This window comes from Monodelphis domestica, chromosome 2 (genome assembly GCF_027887165.1).
Source record: "Monodelphis domestica isolate mMonDom1 chromosome 2, mMonDom1.pri, whole genome shotgun sequence".
NCBI classification, from domain to species: domain Eukaryota; kingdom Metazoa; phylum Chordata; class Mammalia; order Didelphimorphia; family Didelphidae; genus Monodelphis; species Monodelphis domestica.
This window is the reverse complement of record NC_077228.1, coordinates 392,748,827-392,768,331: the sequence shown is the minus strand read 5'-3', so window position 1 is coordinate 392,768,331 and position 19,505 is coordinate 392,748,827. Positions and strand designations below refer to the sequence as shown.

At 34.5% G+C, this 19,505-nt stretch overlaps 1 protein-coding gene across 2 annotated transcripts in view; it reads right to left on the bottom strand.

Annotated features, from left to right (window-relative positions):
* Positions 1-19,505, bottom strand: part of HSF2 (heat shock transcription factor 2) — a 41,143-nt gene that overhangs the window by 2,052 nt on the left and 19,586 nt on the right. The window contains exons 5-12 of one of the 2 annotated variants that reach the window (XM_007484503.3): positions 18,387-18,462; positions 16,846-16,907; positions 15,542-15,629; positions 14,384-14,532; positions 13,483-13,731; positions 11,668-11,773; positions 5,513-5,566; positions 1,229-1,313 (exon numbers count right to left, since the gene is read on the bottom strand). In XM_007484503.3, coding sequence (XP_007484565.1) covers positions 1,229-1,313; positions 5,513-5,566; positions 11,668-11,773; positions 13,483-13,731; positions 14,384-14,532; positions 15,542-15,629; positions 16,846-16,907; positions 18,387-18,462 — 869 coding nt within the window. The remainder of the gene's footprint in view (positions 1-1,228; positions 1,314-5,512; positions 5,567-11,667; positions 11,774-13,482; positions 13,732-14,383; positions 14,533-15,541; positions 15,630-16,845; positions 16,908-18,386; positions 18,463-19,505) is intronic. The other variant, XM_001369500.5, reaches the window with a different exon arrangement.

Here is a 19,505-nt window from a genome sequence, read left to right as displayed (position 1 = left end):
TAGTCTCAGTCCCAAGTCCCGTCTTCTACAAAGAAGCCTTTCCTGATCCCTCCCTCTATTGATTTCCCCCCACTTATCTGTATATATATATCTTATTTGTACATAGGAGTTTGTATGTTACAAGCTCTTTACAAGCAGGGATGGTCTTTTGCTTTTCTGTATATATCCCTATTGTTGAGCATAGTGTAGGGTACACAGTGATTGTTTAATAACTCCTCTCCACATAATCTAAATTCTGTCTAAACTTCATACTATGTCCTATGCATGGAATACCCTTCTCTAACCCCCAAGCTTGATCTATTCAAATCCTAACAATCTTTTAAATCAGAGTGTACAAAACAGGCCCCTGACAATCCAGATTGCTGCCTGAATTGCAAAATAAGCAAAAATAAACTTGAACTCAGATGTTATATATAGTTTTGTGAGTCAATATGTAGTCAGAAAAACTTATGTACAAGTCAGTGGCTCCCATTTCTATTTGAGTTAATGTGTGGTCAGTTTTTATAAAGGTACCGTGTACCACTCAGAAAAAGGATTATTCCTTTCTATTCCTATATAGTTCTCTCCAGACAACTATTTTATCTAGCTTATCTAAGATTTTATTTATCTACTTGTCTTATTTACTTTTTTGTTAGATTTATCTAGTTCTGAGAGGGAAAGATGCTTAAGTCCCCCCACTATTATAGCTTTTCCTTTAAAAATGTATATGCTATAGCTTTTTGTGCATAAAAGTTTAGTATTGATAATGGTTGATTATCTATGGAACCTTTTAACATAATGTAGTTTCCTTTTTTCTCTTTTAATTAGGTCTATTTTAGTTTTAACTTTCTCTGAGATAATTATTGCTGTCTTTTTTTTTTTATCAGCTGAAGCATAATATATTCTGGCCCTTTATTTTCACTCTATGTGTGTCTCTCATTTTTAAACCTTTCTTAAGAACAAGGTGACAAGGAGGTGGAACCGTAGATGGGTCAGTTGATTTAGAAGTAGGTAAGTGAGGGAAGAAAATAAGGGAGGGAGTTTTAGAAGGGGTTTAGATTGGGAAGGTAGTGTTTAGAAGAAAATTAGGCTTCTAAAGAAGAACAGGTTAAAAGAGAGAGAAGGAAAAATGAAAAAAATGAATAAAAATAGAATGGAGAGAAATTCCACAACTAATAATTATAACTTTGAATGTGAATGGGATGACTTTATCCATAAAATGCAAAGAGAGCAGAATGGATCAACATACCTGATTTGGGCTTAGAATTTCTTCCATCATCTGAAGTTGGTTGAACTTCATTATTCTTATTAGTTTCTAATCCTTTGTTTTCCATCTAGGAAAAACAAAAAACAAAAATCAAACATTACACATGCACATTTTTTTTGGCTCTTGCAAACTTACCTATATTAAGGAGTTGATATAGCACAGTGCAAATATCAGTCTTAGAATGCTAGTGTTGGGAGGGAACCTTATCTAATCAAAGATCTAGTCTAACCTCTTTATTGTACATACAGGTAAGGAATGGTCAGAGAATGAAGTCTTCCAAACAAATGTTTCCACTAACTGTAAGGGAAAAAAAGATGGAGACATAGGTTCTTGCTAATTGAGCTTACAATCTAGTTAAAGAGACACAAACAACCCTACATACATAGTATACTATGATAAAGACCAAAAAAATAAAAGGGAAAGGCTATGGGAATTCAAAGAAAGGAAATATCATTTCTAAATGAGGAAGGGGGATAAGGAGGTAAAACTAGTGAAAGTTTTATAGAAAAGATGACACCTGAACTGGACCTAAAAGGGTAGGTCAGGTTTTTATTAAGTATAGATTTGGAGTAGGGACCATTTTAGGAGAAGAGAACACAATTGTGAGTTGTATTTTTTAACTGGAATTTGGCTATGGGAAGGACAAGCAATAGGCAATAAAAAGAATAAAGATAAGCTGAGGCCAGATAATAAAAGGACATAAATACTATATAATTTATTAGGCAATGATGACCTACTTAAATATTTAGGAATAATAATCAGGACTATGCTTTAGGAAGATTAAACTGTTATGAGAAGCCATGAACTAAGACAACAGCAATGGGACTCTAAAAGAAGTTGAAAGCTTAATCCCCAAGAAAAGAGGAGAAAATGGATCTCTCACTCTTCATTTTTGTTTGTTTTTCAGTGAAGAGGGACAACTATGAGTATAGAACATTATGTAGTTGAGATTCAGCTGATGTGCTAGTTAGTCTTGCTGAAATGCTATTCTTTTCTTCTCTCCTCTAATTTTTTGTTATAAGGGAAGCCAGGGGGAGGGTAAGGGCAAAGTATCTGGAAATTAAGTCAACAGAAAAAAAAACTGTTAACAATTAAAAAAAGAATTAATGGGGATAAAAGATACTGCAAAGAAGGAATAAAACTAGCCAAACTGACTGAACAATGGGGGATTTTAAAGAGGGAAGGAATAAACAATGACAGATTTCTTAATAACTCCAGAAATATAAAGACTAAAATCTTACTAAAATACCTTTGGGGGCAGCTGGGTAGCTCAGTGGATTGAGAGCCAGGCCTAGAGACGGGAAGTCCTGGGTTCAAATCTCACCTCAGACACTTCCCACCAATACACAGTATTGATTCCAAGATGGAAGGTAAGGGTTTAAAAAAAATACCTTAAAACTCTTTTCCTATGGAAATGTTTTCAAAATGCATTATATAATTTTCTGTCTTAAGAGAAATAAAAAGCTAGGGTACTATTTTCACAGACACAGATCCCAATCTCTTCTAGAGCTTGGTAGTCAGCTTAAGAGTTACTGTAGCTTTGAAATTCATCATTGTATAAGGCAGGCAACCTGATGATTAGCACTTCTAAACTGAGTTTCTTACAACCTGGAAGTATCTGCCAGAAACTATACTCCATGGCAAAACGTTTGAGAAATTGGGATGATCTCCATGTCAGGATGAAGCAACAGAAGATTTCCTTTCCTGGTTGAGGTGGAACAGTCATCATTACAAACAATTACTGAACAGAGATTCTTAGTAGCAGAGGTACAACAGAGTTGTCTCCTTCCAGAATGCCCATCATTCTGTCATACAAATGTGTTTCTACCTTCTGGACAGTAAATGACCCTCATCATTAAATATTAACTTCAACTTTTTTTTCTTCATTGAAGTGCTCAAACTTTGAATATGTTTTTGAGTGCTTTTGAGAAAAAAGAACTACCTCAGAGTTCTATGTGCTGGAGAAGTCTGGCATTTATTCTATATAATATATACATAGAATGCCTATTTGTTCATTTATAGAGGAAAAAAATTTTTTTGAACGTATGTGCTCTTATTAAGTATTTGGGACCTTAATTATTTTTACTTAATACTGTTATTTTCCACTAACTGAACAGTTCTAAGTGAAACCCTTAGTAAATCAATGTTCTCCAGCAAAATTATAGGCAATTTTATGACTGCTCAATTTTTAGTTCCTGTCATAGTTTCTCAATCTTAGAAAGATTCTGATGGGGCCAATTCACAACAGAGAAGTAGTAAAGAATTAAAAAGGGCAATACATGTGCTAAATACACAAGTGTAAAGGTCTCTTTCAGAAATAAGATTGTTTGACTAAGTAACATGGGAACATATACCCAATATGGTTGAGGGGCCATGAAAAGTCTCTTACAAATGTAATCGGGTCCTAAAACTGGTTTCTCGGTTTACACTATCTCTAAGTTTGAATTTCCATACCCCTGTATTCAATTGACAAAAAGTGGGTTCTGAAGACACAAGCCAACAACAACAACAACAACAACAACAACAAAAACATAATAGCAATTATGTCAATATGTTTTTCTCTAATCCCTAAATGCTAAAATGAAAAATAAATTTTGGGTATGCAATAATATTCAAGAGAATGGCTTCACTTATTTTAAATCTTAAAAGTTTATGTGCTAGAGCAAATTAAGAGTATAAAAACCAAGATAAGGGGAATTTTTGCCTACCTAAGAGACAGTATGATGTAAAAAACACTAAATTTGGAGTTCAAATATAGACTCTGTTACTTGAGACTTTTGTGACTTTGGGGAAGTCTATACTGCTTTATGGGCCCCAATTTCCTTATCTGCAAAATGAAAAGCTTGACTAGATAGATGATCTTTCTAAGGTACCTTACAAGTTCATATAGTCATCTACCTTGAAATATGATTTGAGATGGGCTTTCACTACTGTTCCCAGTATAAGAATTGTGTAGGAGAGAATTTGCAAGGCTCCTACCCCTATTACCTTATCCTCTACCCTTGTCCTGTTTTCCCCAAATAAACCCTTACTTGAGAAAAGAAGAGAAAGGAGTATTTCCTCTGAAATCTCAAAGCTCACAATGAGTGAGTGAAGAAAGGGGGGGAGGGGAAGCTAAAAGGCTTCTGAAGTGGGAGGAAAAGGGAGGAAGGTAGGCAAACTTGATCCATTAGTCATCTAGAGAATCAATCAACTATACACCATCAGAAATAGTATCTATTACAGACTAGAGGCCACTCATGGGTCTAAGCCTAAAGCTAATCAGCATGGAGATTTTAATCTCTTCCATTCCCTTTTCTCACCCCCTCAACATATTAGTGCTAGACTTAGAGAGAGTACCTAATTGATTTTAGTCTTACTGAAGCTCAGAACTATTTATTTAGTTCAAGTAATCTACCAGTCTCAGCTTCCTTCAGTAGCAGAGACTATGGACAGGTGCCAACATATCTGTTATAAATATGATAGCTAATTATAAATCAACCGAATCTGATTATTAAAGCAGGTCACTCAAAAACCAGTATTTGATACTATTTTTTTTCACCAGAAGTCAATTTCTTTGAAGTACACAATTTTTATTTCATTAATTTAAGCTTACTATACATTCCTATTAGTCCAAATTATTGACATTTTCACATATATTGTTAGGAAATTTAACATATGAATAAAAGAAAAACTACAGTAAAACATTTACTAACAACCTAAACTTACATAGGGCCATAAAGTTACAAAGCACTTCCCTGCCTGTGAAGCGTGTAGTTTTAAGTATTATCAGTTTATAGGTAAGTAAATCGAGGATCAAAATTAAGAAAAAGTATTTGCCAACAGTCACTCAGGTATTAGGTATTTGAACCAAGTCTTCTGACTCAATATAGTGCCTCATGGTAGAACACTATCTTGCTCTACCAAAAAATAATTTAGTAGAAGTTTGAAAGTTACATATTTATATCTGTGATACACTTAATTTTAATGTCATTTATTTTGAAGCTCCTCCTTCAAGGTTCCCATTTTTAATTAGGAGATTGTCCAAAATCCAACTACATTTTTATACTAATTGTTTACCACATGAAGTCCAATAGAATCAAGGAACAATTACCTCATCATTAAAAGTCTTTACCCAGCACTTCAATATCTCCAATTAGACCTATTATGTTTTATTAGGAAAAAATGCTTTTCTTTAGTGATAGATAACATTCTTACTGATTTCTAATTATCTTCAGATTTTTTTTTAACCGATTTTGGTCCTAAGCAATATTAACTAAAACTTACTTTTGTATTACTGGTGTAATCTGTGGGATTCATCTGCACAGAGCTAGTGAAAAGCTGAAAGACCAAATGAGACATTGTAAGTTTAATAAATATTATCTGTTTTCTCATGCTTTTCATAGAGGGTTTTACTGGTCAGGTAGAGAGATGTAACCCAACACCAGAAATTCACAAGAAGAAATATTAACAGAAAATTTGAGATGAGAAAAAAACAAAAAGGTAAAATTAAAAAACAACCCCATAGACCAAATGGAATTTCCTTCCTGTTGTTTCATATTCCTCTTTCTAGTTTTAAGGGTTCTGCTAAGGCACAGGGAGGCAACCTAGTGCACTTCTAGGACAAAATGTACTTATGTTCTACTGCTCTTAAACTTTCTTTTTCCTTTCTTTTCTACTCTGACTTACTCCCTGTCCTTCTGGTTTTCTCCCCTCATTAGTTCAGATATTATCTGGTCTCCACTAGGTGGCAGTCAGTCCTAAAATGGCAGAGAATGGAGCACTTGGTGCTCCCAATAGGTTTTGACAGAAGAAGCTTGAAGATTTCTTCTGGTATAAAGGTCATAATTAAAATGTAATGACAGATATACTCTTACAAGAAGCTCCTATTGCTCTCTCTCCCTTGCTGTCACAATAAGTATTAATATTTCTCATTGAAGAAGACTTTGCTAGTATGCAGCAGTAGTTCACCCACTGGAAATACATATATTTTGCAATTCAAATTTTGCAACTCAAATTTATTAATTTATTTGAGAAATGTTATTATACAAAGAAAAAAGCTGTACATACAAGAGTCCTAGGTACACAAGACAGAGCAAGATCCATGTGGGAGTGAACAAAAAGGGAGGAAAAGTAAGTTCAGATTTGGAAAGAGGCAGAATTGAGAGAAGAGAGTAACATGACAACAGACACACAGAAATGGTAATGGAAGGTTAGAAGAATAGCAAGGAGACCAGTTAGTTGAATCAGAATGTTTGAAGTGCTAATTATGCAAAGGGGGGAGGGAGAGAACTAGGACTTAATTATCTTTGTATGTCCTTAGGGATTAAGCACTTCTGTATAGTACATGCTTAGGAGAGGGCCAGACTATGCCCTCTTGAATGAGGGAGAGAAATTTACATTAATCCATCAAGAACTGTATCTTAGAAGCAATGTGGAGTTAATAGAAGTATCAGGGTAGGCAAATTTGTAGTGAAAATTGGTGCTTTGGGAAGAATGCCATAGTGGTTAGTCAATCAATCAATAAACATTTTTTAAGCACCCACTATGTGACAGGCATTGTTCTAAATAATGGGGATGCAAAGAAAAGTGGAAGACAGATACTGCATTCAAGGAGCTCACAGTGTAAAAGGAAAGACGCCATGCCAATGACTCTGCACAGTTATAACAGACTACACTGGAAATAATTAACAGAGGGAAGGAACTAGAATTACACAAGATTAGGAATGGTTTTCTATAGAAAGTAGGGCTTTTAACTAGGATTTCAAGGAAGCTATTAAGTGATTTTAGGCCTGGGGGACAACCAGTGAAAACACTGGCATCAGGAGATGAAGCGTCTTGCACAAGGAATGGCAGTGTCAGGGCAGAGAAGGCGGTTGGGGGGAGGGTTCTTCTCTTTTTTTGAACTTGAAGGGAGAGGAGCATCTTGCTGAGCTCAACCTTTTGTAATCCCTCATCTATTTGAAAAAAATCAGATTAGCCATCCTTCCTCAGTAGTGGATAGACTTTCCCTTTGGGGAAGATAAGAGACAATACACCCAACAAAATTTTCAGTTGATCTCTTCAGTAACTGTTTATCCCTCTATATCAGGAAAATACACAGCCTGACCCACAATCTCACCAGGGACTCAGGTCCCCAGACCCGAGCCCTCAACCCCTAAGGGGAATTTAGGTTGAAATAGAAATTAGGGATTTCCTAATTTTCCCTCTACCCTAAACCTACCATTCCTAAATACTAGAAAGAATAAATAGATTTTTATTAATCCAGAAGAAACTGAATTATTCATCAAATGTGCTAAGGGGACCAGGATAATATCTAGAAGGGAAGAAACCAGAAACCAGAGACTGAAGGGGATTTCCTCCTTACCTTTCAGCTCTGGACCTTGATCAAATCTCTCACCTTCCCTTGTGTAGCTCTACCTAAGAGAGGAAGTAGTGCTCTTTTTATCTGTCCCCTCTCTTTCTTAGACCTTTCAAACTTTAGTTCCTGATCCCCTGCTAGTACACAATAACCATATGAAACAATGCTCAAAATTACTAATGAAAGTAATAAAGAATTAAAACAACTTGGGCTTCCTCTCATATGTACATTGCAAAAAAAAAAAATATGGGTATCATCAATTCTAGAAAGGCTATGGGAAGACAGGCATCCTAGAATATCACAGGTGAAACTGTGAATTGGTACAAACTATCTCTAAAATAATTTGAAGTTCGTGAACTGTTTATAAATTCTGACTCAAGAACCTCACAAATGGGCATTTGTTCTAAGGAAGTCAATGACAGAAAGGGGCCATATGATACCAAAGTATTCATAAGAACACTGTGTAGTAGTAGACAGAAGCTGAAACAAACTGGGTATCTACTGATTGTAAAACTGTGGCATATCAATGTAAAAAAAATGATAAAAATGAGGAATACAGAGTAACATGGAAAATTCTGTATGTGTGAAAGGGAAAGTTAACAGAGACATGACTGCTTATGATATAAAAAAAAACAAAAAGCATCACTATTTTTTTCTTTTTAAACTCTCAGCTTCTATCCTGGAATTGATACCAAGAATTGGTTCCAAAGCAGAGAATGGTAAGGACTAGGCAACTGGGGTCAAGTGACTTGCCCAGGGGCATACAGTAGGTAGTATTTAAATCCAGATCTGAACCCATGACCTACTATACCTAAGCCAGGCTGTCTATCTACTGAGCCACCTAGCTGTCCTCATCACTATTTTTTTAAGGAGAAGCAGATAACATAAAAGTGCCCATCAAACAAAAAACCGGTATCTTTATCTGACATGTGGATTGTCATGGCCCAAATAATTTATTACCTAACAACCATCCTCCAGGTGGTAAGCATTATACTTAGTTAGGCTGTTCCTTGGTATTTAGTTAAGATTCTTGCTGAATTCATACCCAAGTTTTTATTCCAATGGCACAACCTTCACCCAGGGTCACCTCAACAAAACAACAAGGCACCGGAGGGGAACCTTTTTAGCTGATCAAATTCAATAAATTTAAAGTGATGTATATGGCTTTAAAAACTAACTACCTAAATAAAGGTGATAAGAGTTTGTATGACTAGATGGAGGGTTTATATGAAAAAAGTTTTATGTGTTTTAGAGAAGGGAAAACATATCATAAATCACCAGGGAGACAATGTGGCCCAAAAAGCTCCATGAGGTTACATGAACAAAAGCAGTGCCTACAGAAAGAGGGAAGTAATAATTCTACCACACTATTACACAGAACACATCTTAAAAATTGTGTTTATTTGTGGGTATTATTTTGGGAAACACACTAAAAAACTGGAATGAGTCTAGAAGAAAGAAGAAGAAGAGATGACTCAAAACCATGCCATCTGAGACTGAAGAAACCATGGCTTTTTGGCTAGGCAAAGAAGACTTAAGGAAGATATGATAATTGTGTTCAAATATGGGAAAGGCTGCCAAATATAACAAGAATTAAGCATTCTGCTTAGCCCCATCTAACAGAACTAAAAGAACTAGGTAATCATCATCACAGAAGTTAATAACATATTGGCAGAAATACAGGCACATTCTTGAAATGAAATCATTACCTATTCATGTAGACACATTTCCCTCAAATGTTACAAATAACATTTCCTTCAAATCTGATTTAAATATGATCTGAATAGAGACATGCCAGAAAAAAGAGGTTTACTAAAGAGAATGTAAAAAAGAGAACAAGGAAAAAGACTGGCATAAGGGAATATTAACTGTCAGCTTGAGTCTGAGAACAAAAAAACACCAAAGACAGTAAAGTGATTAGAAAAATAGTAAGAAAACCAGAAAAGAATAGTACCACAAAAGCCAGAGGAGAAAGTGAGCAATAAGACCAAATGCTTCATAGATCAATTAGGAATGAGACAAGTCAATGGGTTTGATAAGAAAATGAATGATCTTACAGAATGGGGTGTAGGGGTTAAATCACACTACAGATAGTTATGGAGTGAAAGACTCTAGACATGAACTTCTGAAACTGGACAGTGCAAAGGAAGCTAAAGGTTATAAAATCAATTTTTTTTTCCAAAAGAAGGGAGATCCATGCCTGTCTGAAGACACAGGGAAACAGTACCAGTATAGAATACTAAGAGGGAAAGAAAAGATGTAGAAGGTTCTTCAGCATTTTAGAAGTTGAAGTCCAAAGGGAAAGAATAACACATAAACCTTAAAAAAATCAAAATATTAGCTATTAGTGCTAGAAAGAATAAAATCTAACCTCATTTTATTTAAGAAAATGAGGCTCAGGGGGCAGCTGGGTAGCTCAGTGAATTGAGAGCCAGGCCTAGAGATGGGAGGTCCTAGGTTCTGGCCTCAGCCACTTCCCAGCTGTGTGACCCTGGGCAAGTCACTTGACCCCCATTGCCTAGCCTTTACCACTCTTCTGCCTTGGAGCCAATACACAGTATTGACTCCAAGATGGAAGGTAAGGGTTTAAAAAAAAAAGAAAAGAAAATGAGGCTCAGTAAGACTGGTTTAGTCACATAACCAATTAGTAGTAGAGAAACAGGAAGGAGTAGAAAAGGAGAGAATGAAGACAAATGCAAAGTAGGTGATGATGCTCATGTAAGAAAGCCCTAATTTTTTTTTAAAAAGAAGCAAAATCATCTGCTAAGAATGGAGATGTTTTGTTTTGAGAGGGAAACAAAACAACTGGGAAACCACTGTGGAGAATGGACCAGATAATCCATTAGAGAGGAACAGAAGTATTGTCAAAGCAGCATCCTGGGACTAATTATATAGAAAGAGTATCTCAGATTTTTGCAAGCTTTATCATTCTCTAGAAGCATTCTAGCATGTGGCCATGTGGATAGGACGCTGACATAAATGGAGACAAAGATTTTTATATCATCCGTAAGAATGCTGACCTAGTATAAGGATGTTAATCTACTAAGGATGACAAGCAGAGGTTGAGGTAAAGAGAAAAAAGTTACATGCAGAAGCCAATCAGAAATAAAAGTGGAACCCTTGGCCTGGCTGCAATGATGCTCTGGAGAAGGTATGCAAGTTAAATATGAGCAACAAAAAGAAAAGAGAAGAGAAGGAGAACAGAAAGGGGAGGGGCTAAGGAAGGGAGAGAAGCAGAAATAGGCAATAAAACAGCTATCTGGAACTAATACTGGAGCAAGAACAGGTCTTGACCTTGCTCTCCCACCGACACCTAAGGTGGATGGAAAACATTGATTAGAAAGGATAGTTGGGGCGGTAGTTTCAATGGAGTAAAGACTAGTTTCATTTGTAGAAAAGAGAAAGGTTAAAGAGATGAGAAAATCTATTTAGGATAAAAGAGGAGTTTGTCCACTGTGATAGAGGAGGTCAAAGGCAGAGGATCAAATCAGAAATAGAAGTGTGGGTAAAAAAGAACAAAGGAATAGAGAAGTTTAGAAAAGGACAGAGAGTTAAAAATAAAGGTTTTAGCAAAAGAAAATGTTAGAAATCAGTCATCCATGGGGAGGAAAGGGGAAGGCAGTGGCCATCAGGATGTTCTGGGGAGTCACATTTAGAAATATGATAGACCTTTAAAGTCACATCTTCATAAGAAAAGTAGCATTTCCATTTTAAAAGGAAGTATATTTTATATATACACTAATAGGAAAAATAAAAACTGCTTCCTTGGTTGGTCAGGACCCCTAATTAATTTTGTTCATATCAGACACAAAACCCAAATTTTTAATAGTACTGCTGATTAAAGTTCAAATGCTGCTACTGAAGAATTTAACTCAACTGCTACCCTAAGAACACTATGATCTGAATGTTCTGAACACACTGATAAAAAGTCTTTAGGCTTTCTTCCAAAGCTTACCATTAGAATTTTTAAAAGATGCCATGTAGGATACAAAAACAAACAAACAAAGTTTTAATTTATGTTCATAGCTTTGAGAAATCAATAAAAATATATGAAGAGGAAAAGGTATTACAAAGCACTTACATCCACCAGTAGGTCTGGGTCTATGCTAAACTGTCTTCCTGAAAGCATGGCTTGGAAGTCTTCTAAACTGCAATCAATACTGTCAAGATAATCCAACAGCTCAACCCTAGAGAGAGAGAATAAGAATGAAATATTATATATTTTGAAATGTGTATGTTTAAAATAATTTTTGAAACCCCACAACAACTTGGCTGGGTAAAAGTAGCATTTCCAGGAGCTTGTCAAACTATAGATTCCCCCCCCCAAGATAAAGTTAAAATATATACCATTTAATTAAATATCAGAGTACTAATTTGGAATGCATTGGTGGCAAAATGTTCTAACTCCTTTTTTCTCTTCCAAATCATTTTTATAAAATGTTGGAAACTTGGTGTCAATTTGATGTTTTATTCTTATCTTTTCTGCAAAATGACAATATCCAGTCTAATAAAGATAATCCCAAGGACCTTATGAATTGTTATATATATATACCCTATTGGCACTCAAAATATTAGTTAATAAACAATTCTGAAGAAATAAGAGAAGCTACTGGCATGGAACAAAACAAAATGATCTGTGTCTTTAGAACGATCATACCACTATGCTTAGAACCAGTTCTGAACACAAAGGAAATTCTTGCTAAGGCTATACCAGAACCCAAGGAAAAGTCATGCTATGGATTTGGATAGAAACAACAGAAATTGAAAATGTATAGTATTTTAACATATATTAACTTGAAAATAAAATTCTAGAATCAATGAGAGATTTCAGAAAAAATTTTAAGCACATCTACATCTCTTCACTTTTATTATACGAAAGCTTCTGTTGCTAAAATTACTAAAATTTGTGTGCTTATGTGCAAAACAAATCCATAAATATTTGGGAATTAAAAAGGAAACTTGAATAAACAAACTTTTTTCTAGCTAAAAGTTAATTGTGCTGTTTTTAAAATCCTTTTCTCTGTACTCTAATGCACCTTCTATCTTCTAAAGAGAGAAGTAGGAAGTCAAGGCCACATCCAAATGGGATAGATCATCAGTTTTATTATAAAGTTTGTTTTCTCTATTTCAGAACTAATATATCATTTGGAAATCCAAAAACAAACTAACTGAAAGAAAATGTATAAAATATTCTTTAAGTAGGAAAAACCCTGATTAGTCAAGACCACAACATGACACAAAAAAGATAGAAAACACTGTTCAACATTTAAGACATATACCTACTTTAACAAAAGAAAAAAACAGGTGAAGTGGCCAAGATTTAGTTAAGTAGAAATTAGAACCATTCTCAAACTTTAAGTATTTTTTTTAGAAGATGTAGGAAACTCAAGCACAAAAATAATGTGTTAGGAAACAGGAAACAAATCACAATACTTAGAATCATAGATTTAAGAGAAAGAAGAAACCTTAGAGATTATCTAGTATAATCTGTTCTTTTTAGATTTGAAACGTATCTTTCCTGAAGTCCACAAATATTAAGAGTCAGAGCCATGATTCCAACCTTGGTCCTCTGACTCCAAATCTAGAACTAATTTCTACCTGTTTTGTGTTGAGGCTAGATAGACATCATACACAAGAAGGGCAGCAAAGACAAAAAAGAAAATGTTTAGTCATTCACAAGCACACCTTCAGAAGAAATCATAAAACAGACCAAAGAATGATTTAACAAACTGGACATATGTTCAGTGAATAAGTCAACTTCCTAAGGATTGAAGAAAGACAGGACTGAAGGGATAGAAATGAAATAGTTTGTAAAAGCAGAGCAGGTAAAAAAAAAGTTAAGTATGTAACTTAATTCATTAAGCTCAAAATTAGTATTCAAAACAAAATCACTCACTTTCCTAAGAGATTGATGTTTTCATTCAGAATGGAATCCATCATGGAAACAGGATCATCTGAAGTCAGAGTAGATGAGTTGTTTAGCTGGACAGCACTAGACATGAAAGGGCTGGCACTCTGGCAAACAGAGCTTATGGGGTCACAGGCTGGAACACTGGCTGGTTCACTGCTTTTGTCCCCACCCTGAATGATGGCAGCATAATCATCCTCATTGTCATCTTCTACAATGACAATATCAGGGTACTGGCTACAGCAATGCCAGAGATAGGAGAAAAGAAAAGAAGCAATTATATTCTCTTCCCTGAAGTTCCTATCCCTAGTTACAAATTTCTGTATATTGAAAATTGATAGAATATAGAATTTAAATTAAAAACAACAACAACAAACAAACAAACACAGAACACAGTGATGTAATATATTATTAGAAAAAGGGCCTATATCTTAGAACTACAGTCTAGAATAAAATGATTAAATCACTCTTATGGCTCTTCCTTCTTATACCAATGTCAACATCTGAGATTTTTGATGGTTCAATAATACCTACTACTAAGGCAGGTCTAAAAGTACACACAATTTAGTAGTAGATAACTACCATTAGCTAGGAAATTATGAGATTTATTCATCATCACCAAACATGGACATGTCAAGCCTAGAGTACAAAGCAATGGTGTTTTATTACCAGAACCTATCAGTGAATCTATGTCAGTTTCACTTTAAATTTTTTTGTGGTTTTTGTTTAAATTAATGTAGCTTTTCCAAACTTAGCTGAGTAGCCTTATAAAGCCGTTATTATAAACTAATAAAAATCTAATATCAGTTATTTGGACATTAATAGGTACTTCTTGAATAACAAGTCATATGAAATTCTTCTCTAACACCTATTTTCAGAATCTTCTTACTTTGAAGTGTCAGATGTAGCATCCTCATTGGTTTCAGGAGTACCTGGAGCATTTTCTTCATCTACATTATCATCAGTGACATCATAAATAATGATGTCCTCTGAAATCTGCTCCCTTGGTTTTAAACCCTCTGTCCTACTATGTGGAACCTATGAAATTGGAAAAAAAAATATGTCTAAGAGCAAGGTTCCAATTTCTAAAACAACTACTGCACCAATAATTGGAAAGTTCCATTACTGTGTAGTAAGAAATGACAATTGTGAGAAAATTCAGAGAAATATGGGAAGATCTATATGAGCTGATGCACAGTGAAGTAAATAAACATAACTAAGAAGACAATATATGCAATTACAATAATGTAATAATTTAAATAAAAAGATCACTAAAAATGAAACTGGACTCTAGAGTAACTAAAAAAGCCATAATGGTCTTAGAGAACAGCAAATGAAATATAATTCCCTCACTGTATACTTTAACAAATAAATCATCATAAAAGGTGTGTTTAACATTTTTTTTAATAAGAGGGGGTTCAATTTGGTGGAAAGGGATTTCCAGAAATGACTGATGGGTGTTTAGTATGTGTATGTAGCATTAAGGTGGCTGAGGCTTGGGTGATGATTATCATTTTATGACTAAATGCAAAAATACCATTAAAATAATTAAGCATAGTCTACCAGAAGAGACAAAGTAAATGAATGAGTAAATATCACAGAATGTTAGCATTAGAATACTCCGCTGTAGTTATTAATACTACATATACATCAAAATTGGGGCTACATGTATAACTACAGTTGAGGACATCTTATTTTAACATTAGAATTTCTAAAATTTAGTATTAAATCATTTCATGTAGTCACTACTGAAAGAGAAGAATCATTCTAAATATTCTAAGGGTTATATTTTAGGCAGTAATTTTAAGGAATGCTACACAATTCAATTTAAAAGATAGTGAAGTAACTGCCCTTAAAGAGCTCATGGCTTCATGATGCTGACTAGCTGGTTAAAAGTGACCATACTAAATCTAACCCAAGGTAAACAAAAAGCAAAAAATAGGTATCTGTTGATTAAGCCATAATTAATTAAAAGAATGAAATGTAGAAACATCAAATAATACTGTTTTTAAAGATGTACTATTACAGGATTTAAATGAAAAGTTACTTTGTGGTGGTGGTTATTCACTGGGTCTTTGACAATCTGCTGAAATCTATTTGTCTTTGGAGATCCGTTAGTATTTAAAAGTAGAGGTCTGAAAAGTCAAAAGAAAAGTAATATATTTAATTAGCAAGCACACAAAAAAATAAGGAATGGGTTACTACAAGTATCTAATATTAATTTAAACAATTAAAAAAAAACATGCTGAGCAGCTAGCTGGCACAGTGAATAGAGTGGTGGGCCTGGATTCAAGAAAACTCATCTTTTTGCCTTCAAATCTGGCTTCAAAAACTTTACTAGCTATGTGACCCTGGGCAGGTCACTTAACCCTATTGGCCTCAGTCTCCTCATCTGTGAAATGAACTAGAGAAAGAAATGGCAAACCATTCCAGTATCTTTGCCAAGAAAATTCTGTGCTCATAAAATATGCTCATAAAGAGTCAGACACAATTGAAATGACTCAGCAACATCAAAATATCTTGGGAACAAATTAGTAGTGATTGAGCCAAATGTTTACAAAGCAATTATAAGTCAAATTCAGGCAAAATTTTGGTTTTTAAAGGAATGACAGCAATGCTTTTTTCCTTTCCTTTCCATTATTTCCATAGTCCTCTTATCTTGTCCTCATCCTGAACCAGCCAAAGGCAGCTAGTGGTAATCATGACTATCACCTAATCTACTCTTAGCAACCAAGGTAAAAGCGGTTGTGAATATCAGTGCTAGCATAAACAATATAGTACATAATAGATTATTCTGTATCTCTAGCACAGACTCTCCTTCTAGTACTCCACTAATTCTGGCCTTTGGTTCCTATATAAACTTTATAGAAAATAGATTTTTCCATTTTTGAGGACGGTGTGAGAAGAATTTACATTAAAGTCACTCCTTGTCCCAACATGAGAACACACCAGGGAGCCACAGCAATAGAAAGACACACTAATTAGTCTGATAAGATAAAGCAGTATTTCTCTAGACATGGTACAGGGAACCCCAGAGGCCTCCAAGAAGGCCCTTTCAGAAGGTACTCAAGTTAAAAACTATTTTCATAATAATACTAAGGTATTATAATCTCTACTACTGTAAATATCAATAGATGTAATCCATATAAAAAAGCTGGGGAGGAGGAGAGGGGGAAGAAAATCCACAATAATTTTTAAAAGCATAAACCAAAAGATTTAAGAGCCAGTAATTTAAAAGGTAGCAGTTATTCACTTGGATCTAAGACACCTCAGTTCCCCCTCAGCAGTAAATGCTCATATTTGGGGCCAACCATTTCCTTTCAAGATTTTATTATAAACAAATAAACTTACCTTTTGCGTTTTAAACTCACAAGCTGGTTATTCTGAACCAATGTAACAATAAACTGGACAATCTAAAAAAGAGTATGAGGGTGGTTGGAAGAAAAAAAAAGATTCTTGAAATTAAGATGCCAATGAAATATTCCTACATGGCTATAATTAACAAATTTTCTTAACTGCTTAAATCATTAAGTAGATTAATGACTCAAAAACATTCTACAAATTACCTGTCATTGAGAAATAAGCACATCGACTCTATTGCTGTTATACAGATACTTTTTGGTGTGAAATTTAACAGCTGTGATCTAAAGGCAACTTCCCCCCCTTTAAAGTCAATGTGATATACTAAACCATAGCACCAAACACTTATACTAACCTTTTGTGAATAAAGCATATTAAACATTAAAACATAACCAACTCTTCTTGTCCTTAGTTTTCTTTCTTAAAAAAAATTTTTTTTTTTAAATTTGAGGCAGCCCAGTAGAGAGAACCATACCAGGTCTGGAGTCAGGAAGACCTGGATTCAAACACCTTCTGGCTGTGTGACCCTAGGCAAGTCACTTAACCTTAATTATCTAAACTCCTTGCTGCTGTTCTATCTTAGATTTGATTTAGAAGGTAAAGATTTTTTTTAAAAAATCATGAAATTCTTACATCATCAGTGAACATTTACAAACTTTCTTCAGAAAAGAATATTTTTATTAAAATCTTAAGAGGAACTATTATAAAGCCATGGCAGTAAAGAATGATCTCTTTAAGATAAATGGTTTCACCATGAGAAAAAACAGATAACAAAAAAAAGATATGAGGGAATAACCACTGTCAGACATGTGGCTAAACTGAATAAATGCTGAAAATTTATTTTGACTCAATGTTCAAAGTGCAACTCTCATGTGCCCAAAATACATGCCTTTAGTAAGGCACAGCTACAAACTTATTTTTAGACTGAAGGGCTCATGATTGAGATCAGAATGGTCCCAACATATAAAAGGGCCTATTATCTAAACGTCCAATCCAATTTGTTCCTGGTCAACATAAAATTAACCTATTTGAATTCTTTAACATGGACTTGAATACAGAGATATTAAATGGTGGTGCCATGTAAAATAACTCTTGAGAGCACTCCCACCATCCCCAGGTAAAATGAAGCATTTAGCCTCCATATCCACTGCTATTGAATAGATTAAAAACTTATCCTGATTAAGCATTTGTAAAATGATCTCTATATCGTAACAGATTACAGCCAACTGATTTTTAAAATTGAGTCTGTTCTCTAAGATAACTGTACCTAAATTTTAATACAACAGATGCAAGATCCACTGAAAACAACTGTGACAATTTATGATTGAATGGCCATTAGAGCTACAATGAAGTATTCTCTATTTAATGGGGAGGTATTTAATCCTTGCCTTCATTTCCTAGTTTATATATAAGCACCCCTACCAAACATCAACTATTACAAGTTTGAAATCAATATGGGACTAAATTTATGTAGCTAATTATATATATATGTAAAACAATGGTAGTTTATAGACACAGGAAAAACACATTACCTTTCGAATTACTTGCTGCTGTTGTGTTTGTTTTGCCCGTAATTCTGCCACTTCTCGCCAAAGGGATTCATTTTCTCTGTCATTTAAAATAAAGATAATCAAAAAAACAATATGTTTCAGTTAAAATTATGAACATATTATTGAATTTAATTACTCATACTTTATTGTAGTTTTTCAAGAGATTGGGCAGCCCTAAAGCCTGGACAGGAGAATAGTAATTAATGGCAGTTATCTTGAAGCAAATCCAATGTTATACTTGATAGCCTCAGACTGATAAAAATCTGCCACCAATGGCAACAGTTATACAAACACATGTGCTGGAAGCTCAGACCTGAATCCCTAAAGTCCTGTGTAATGACCCTCTGTAGATTCAACAACCTGGTATATTATAAGCTTACTAGAATTTTGCTTTGGTAACTGGATAACTTTTGGATCACCAAGCTAATTTTAAAAAAATGATTCCTAAGAAAATAAACATGCATAGGTCAGTCCCAGAGACCTCATTTCTCATAGTTCTCCCAGACTGCAAAGGCAATAGCCATTAATGGATCTGAACCCATGCTGATCATCGTGGATGCTTTTCCCTGCTCCATTTTTGACATGGGCTGGTTCACTCCTGAGATTCATTACTTACAGAATGAAGAGGCCTTAGTTTCCTCCCTACTTAAAGACCAAAATACTTTAAACAGGCACATCCAGAGACACAATCATCCTAGAACTTAGCTAACAACAAACATTTTCTTTCTGTACCAATCAATGCCTCACTTAACTGTACTGTATCTTTCTTCTCAGTGACAAAAGCGATGTTATCAAAGATAAGTCATCTATTAAGTGTTTTAATTTCAACTTTCTTATAATTTGAATGAAAGCCAAATTTCTTAACACAGAGTAAGTACATATGGGGACTAGGAAAAAAATCAAAGTAGAATTGTTGTAGCATCTTCAATTTCCATATAATAATAGAACCTCTAGGTGCCATAATCAGTCCATCCATGTATTAACCAATAAGACAGTTAAGAGACTATTTTCAAGATTTATGGGTTTCAAACGAATACCTGACATTAATTAACCATAAAATCCAAGGTTGGGGTTAAGAGGTACTTCTGTGTCACTACATTC